General features: G+C 40.0%; 1 protein-coding gene across 1 annotated transcript in view; it reads left to right on the forward strand.

Annotated features, from left to right (window-relative positions):
* LOC116702156 (dipeptidyl aminopeptidase-like protein 6) overlaps positions 1–5,893 on the forward strand; it is a 32,762-nt gene that overhangs the window by 20,486 nt on the left and 6,383 nt on the right. The window contains exons 2-3 of the mRNA XM_032536295.1: positions 2,365–2,479; positions 5,493–5,588. Coding sequence (XP_032392186.1) covers positions 2,365–2,479; positions 5,493–5,588 — 211 coding nt within the window. The remainder of the gene's footprint in view (positions 1–2,364; positions 2,480–5,492; positions 5,589–5,893) is intronic.

The raw sequence follows: 5,893 nt of genomic DNA on the forward strand, positions 1-5,893 counted from the left end.
GCATGGAGGCCACAAGGGCAATGTGGAGTCGCTGTCAGTTTTCAAGGACATGTCAGCTCATTGTGGTATTAATGAAACGAGCAGTGGCCCAAGTCCTGATAATCGAGCAGTTTTAGAGTCGGGGTGGGGGGGGGCTGTGGATAATGTTACACTGCATTCATGTACACTACTATGCCACTGTAATCATAGTGACAATAAACTTCCATGAAGTCTAATGCTGCGGTGAACTCATGTCCACCTGCTACTTAGCTACAAGAAACTTAGCAGAAATAGTCGCTAAAAAAGCCCAAATTCTGTTTGACTTAGGTCGTGGTTGTCTCTGTCTGCTACTCTACGCCCTGTGGGAAAAAACTGGAAGTACTAATAATTGGGTCATGAGTCAGTATGTGGGACCTTTCTAGTCATGATGAAATGATTGGATGGAAAAGTGTGCTTTACTGCTATTAAACCACTGTGGCAAGAAGAGAAGGGATTTCAGAGAAAGTCTGACACGGATGTAATGTTAATTTTGTCACCTATCTATAATTTAGTCTTAGTCTTAGGCCATTGGTTAGTTTTAGTCATATTTAGTCATTCACATGAGTTTTTTGTTAGTCTGGTTTTAGTCAAAGTAGAACTCAGGTACAGAATCTTAGTCAAGTTTCAGTCAAAACATTTTTGTCTTTTTTTCAATAAACTATTTCTGGGAGGGCCGGGGACCATCGCCACCGAACTTAGTGGGGGGGGGGGGGGGGGGGGGGATACGGATAAGTAGAGACAATTGTAGACAAAAATGAAGAGAGATTTTAGCTTAGTTTTCATTTTTAATGTTTTATAAAACATTTTAGTCTTGTCTTTTTTCGTCAACAATAATGCGTGTTAATTTAGTCTTAGTCAGCGTTTTTGGACATTGGTGCAGTCTCGTCATTGTCTCGTCTTCATCATAGAAAAAAAAGGTCGTTGACGAACATATTTAGTTTCCTCTTATCAAATTAAGACTACACAGGTGCAAAGGAAGCGTCTTTGTAAAAGTGGACCTCTAATTGCCAATCGGTTTGTTTCTCCTCCCCTCCAGCGAATCAAGATGTAGTAGTGTGTTTTTGGTTAGTGATCACTGTATTTCACCTGCAGGGTTTTGTGGGTAATTGAGGCCACGAGGAGCTGCGGTGAGAAGGAATCCATAGGGGGGGAGGCTTAATTCGTCTAATCAGATGCAGCAGATGTGGTGGAAGACCCGCTAATACCAGGATTCAGAGATGGAGTTGCAGGGAAAAACTCTTCACAAACTCCCCTGGATGGCTATTTCACTGTAGATGATATCTCACAGCGTACTCTACAGTCACTCAGATCGATCAAGCCCAAATCTTTCTGCAGCCAGTTTGACCGACAGAGCCCTTGAATGCAAATGTCTGCTCTGTTCATTATCTGCCAGACATCTCTGTCTGAGGGTCACACACACACACAACGTCTAACTCAGTTGCAGAATGGGTGAACCCTTGGCCCCAGCAGAAAGCATGCATTTCCAATGGATTGCACGCATAATTCAGGGTTAGGAGAAAAGATGCTCTGGGTTGTTTGCATTTCTTTAAAACAGTGGTTCCCAAACTTTTTCAACTCAAGACCCAAAAGAGAAATTTGGTCTCTCCCCGGGACCCAAATTTACAAAAAAACACCATGAATCATGGTAACATCTACATTTCTAAACTGTGGACAAAAGACGGAACAAACCATGAATTTAAATGTATATGAAGTAGATTTATTCCATTATAAAAGTAAACAAAAACAGAAAAGGTCTCTATTCTCCTTTCTGTGTCTCACCCCTTTCTCAACTCATGTTCTTATCCCCTCCTAGGATAAGAGAAGAGAGAGAGAGAGAGACCCCCCCCCCAAAGCATCTGAGCTGAACAGACCAGTGTAGCAAATAACAACGCTCATTCACATAAGATTGATATGCGTGTTACTCTGCCATTGGCGACCCAATAAAACGGGTCTGCGACCCATTTTAGGTCCCGACCCAAAGTTTGGGAAACATTGCTTTAAACCAATCACAATCGTCTTGGGCGGTGCAAAGCTCCGGACGCAGCCACGGTGGCTCTGCAAAAACAGTCTCGAGAAGCAACTGGTTTTGGTGAAACATTTGTACCCCACAAAAGAAAACGTCACATTAAATATGGGTGCAATAAGGGAAAATAAACTATTAGGCCATGCAAACAACACCACAATATGTGATGATCATCACACACACCGCCATTTCCCTGAGCAAATACAGCTTTTTATCAAAAATCTGAGTTGGTAAACATCATGACTGTCGACCTCAAGCAATGTAAAAGAGACTAATGTGTAACCAAGCCTTTATTTCACTCTCTCCTCCATTTCTCTGTGCAGGACCTGGGTGGGGGGAACGTTCCTCAGAGGAACTGGAAAGGGATTGCCATCGCTCTGCTTGTCATCTTGGTGGTCTGCTCCCTAATCACCATGTCTGTCATCATCCTCACTCCAGGTAACACTCAGCCCTGATTGTGCTCTGCTGTCTAAGATCCTGTGATTTGCTCTGGTTCAAGAATCCCCATTTTACATCTGTTTTACATAAGCTCCTGTCCTGTGCCTGTTTACCTTCCAAGACTCCCAAATTTATTTCAATAGTCCTACAATGCATGCAGTATTGTGAAAATAACCGTGTATGATAGGTTGGATTTCTTTAGGTGGGGTTGTATGAGGTACTTCTTCATAGTCAGTGTGTTCAAACATATTTTAGACACTTACAAAAAGATCACATAAAAACTTGATTGGTTTAAGAGTATACTTTACTTATATTTATATATTAATATTATATAATATATGTTATTTTCAATGCTTTGCCTTGATGTCAGACAGCCTTTTAAGATGGAAACTGAAGCTGTAATGACACTCTCTTTGATCAAAACCAGTAATTTCACCTCACAGAACCCCAAAGTCACACAATGACACGAACAAACCAAGTGACGGAGGCGGTGGTGGAGCAGCAGCTCCTGTGTTCTGGGAGGTAAAATGAGAACACAGCAGCTCCCCAGGTGTGAACTTAAGCATGGCTGTCTGACGGGAAGGTAATGGTAAAAATATGCTAAATATAGCGTATACTTTTTGATACACGTTTTGATGTGTGTCCCAGTCCAAAGCAGTACGTTGCATAGCTCCAATCCACTCGCTATCTACTGCATGACTGTGGATACCTCATACTGTACAACATTATTATAATTAGATTAGATTAGATTAGATTCAACTTTATTGTCATTACACAGGTACAAGGCAACGAAATGCAGTTTAGGTCTAACCAGAAGTGCAATAGCAGCAGGTGCAGGATATACACTGGTTTCATATCTGCAGGACATGGATAAGTAGTGAATAAATAAAGAGATGAATACTATTATAAATGTAATTTTAAGGATAGATCTCTGCTACTGATATAATATATAGATAACAAGTATTGTGAACAAGATTTACAGGTGAATATGTACTATGAATTTATATACAGATGGCTATTAATATAAACAGAATTTTTACAGATATATTTAATAAGTTAGGCTAAAATGAACAGTATAACAATGGATTTAAAGGTAGTACAAATAATGTTTGGACAGAAGCGATCCGAATTAAAGTGCAGTTGAAAGTAAGTGCATATTACAGTTAAAATAAGTTAGTTACTTCAACAAAAATCCAAGAATTATCGCCCAAGTCTACGGTTACCCTTTGTTTTGGTTTTTAGCGCCAACTTCAATTCTTATCAATGTTGTTCTGCTGATACCAAGTGAAAATAAATGCAGATTAATGTATTTTGCATTTTTAAAAATCCACAGTAGGTGGAAAACATTTTGTACTGTACACTGTATAAATCCAAATTGATGCTAGAAAAAAGCCCAATGATACACCAATGTAAAAGGATGACAGTGGACCGGCCGAGCAGCCACTCTCTCCCCTGGTGGATTCTACGGTTGGTTAGACTTTGATTGCCTCCATAAACAAACATGTTGTGTGGAGTTATCAAGGAAAGCCAATATGGCTGACATTCAAAATGACTTGGCCTTGCTACTCTGCTCACAATCAGCAGCTGTTCTTTTCAGAAGGAGCGTACACTTGGCCAGTTCTCTTTCCGCGAAAGGCATAACATTTCATAATTAAAAATGAAACATTTCCAGGGGCAACATTGGAGCAGCTTATGGATTTTCCATTCTGGTAATAATCATGTTAATGAACATAGTTTAAGCTATTCTGTAAAAAGAAATATGGTTCTGTGTGTATCATTTAGTCCCATGGATGTGTCTGTGCGTGAGAACCTTTACGTAAATCTGGATTTACCATTTACATGTGCTTGGTTTGCCAAGCACATGTAAACAACCAGTTACCACTTTTCATGTTTGTCTTATTAAACATGAAAACATAGTCTTACTCCCAACTTGTCAAATACTGAGACTTGCCCTGTTGAAGCCTGTTGGGTGCTGACTCTAGCAGGAGGATAACTTGATGTAGGCAGCACTGATTGGTTAGTTTCTCTCTCTACTGACAGACCTGATTGGTTAGTTTTTCTCTCTACTTACAGCACTGATTGGTTAGTTTTTTTCTCTACTGACAGACCTCCACATTTACAAACTACAGATCTACGTGCTGGAACAGACAAGGATTCTCCTTTAAGTGACATTTTGGTGGTGGGACAGACAGTTCAGTTTTAAGTGTTTTGAGATTAATCTTATTTCCAAATATATTAAAATGAACACATTCCAGCCACTGGATCAACTACTGTTCATTAAGAAAAGAAAACAGGATTATCACGGGTAAACACGTCCTGTGTGCTGCTGTAATTTAATGTGAACAAGGAAACAAATTGAAATGAAATAGGACCAGGTGTCTTCCCGCTTTAGGGTTTGGCCCAAAGTTATGTAAAGTTAGTTAATTAGTTGTTTTTTAAAGACATGTAGTAATATCCTAACCCCCTAACCCCTTAACCATTTAAGAAAGTAACCAAACTAACCAAATGCAGAGGTAAAAAGTGTGTAAAGGAATTTTTATTTCTTGTTAAAATTGATTTTCGGGGAAATTAATTCCCTGCACCACAAAGATCAAGTTGAAAAATCAAGTTGTGTGTGTTCCTTTCTATTCAGGATCACCCGCTACGACCTAAAAATGTGTTTTACATTTTTATTTTCTGCACCATTTGTCTCAGTAACTAGACCTGCACTAGCCATAACTTAAAGCTTAGTCCCTGACACATGCACACACAGCAATGTACCCTCAGGATGCGTTTTAGGCCCACTGTTATTGTGACTTTCTGTTTTTGATGCTGGATAGAAGCATCTCAATGCCAGTTCTGGAAGTGAATCCCAATGTCAGCTCATGCTGGAGATTGGTTTTTAACTGTGTGGATGCTAGAAAGCTCCACAGAAGACCCTGGAGATATCATCATACCTACTGTGTGTGGTACCCAAAGTTTATATTAAAAAAAAATGTTAGGCAACTTAGCAATTAATGGCTTGTTTTTGCAGCTGACAATCAAGCTGGAAGCAACACCAAACTGACTGTGGAGGACCTGTTCAGACCTGAGTTCCAGGTACATGACCCGGAGGCCAAATGGATCAATGGTGAGTAATCCACCACATTTACTGTACCTTCTGGGGTTCTGAGCCTTGATGTTGAGTCCTTCAGCCATGGATGGAAATGAGCATGCCGCTGAAATGGATCAATATTCATACAACCGCGGATCGGTTTTTATACATCTGTCATTGGCCTTAAAGACATTTCTGGCTCCAGGAAGGCATTAAAATCTAGTTCTTTTGACGTTCATTGTGTTTCCATCATGGATAAAGCTGTCACTGCCTGTTCAATAGGATCAACACACACGTGGCATAGTTGGATCACACCATAATTTGAGTGACAGCCTGGTAAA

This window comes from Etheostoma spectabile, chromosome 2 (assembly GCF_008692095.1).
Source record: "Etheostoma spectabile isolate EspeVRDwgs_2016 chromosome 2, UIUC_Espe_1.0, whole genome shotgun sequence".
Lineage (NCBI taxonomy): Eukaryota > Metazoa > Chordata > Actinopteri > Perciformes > Percidae > Etheostoma > Etheostoma spectabile.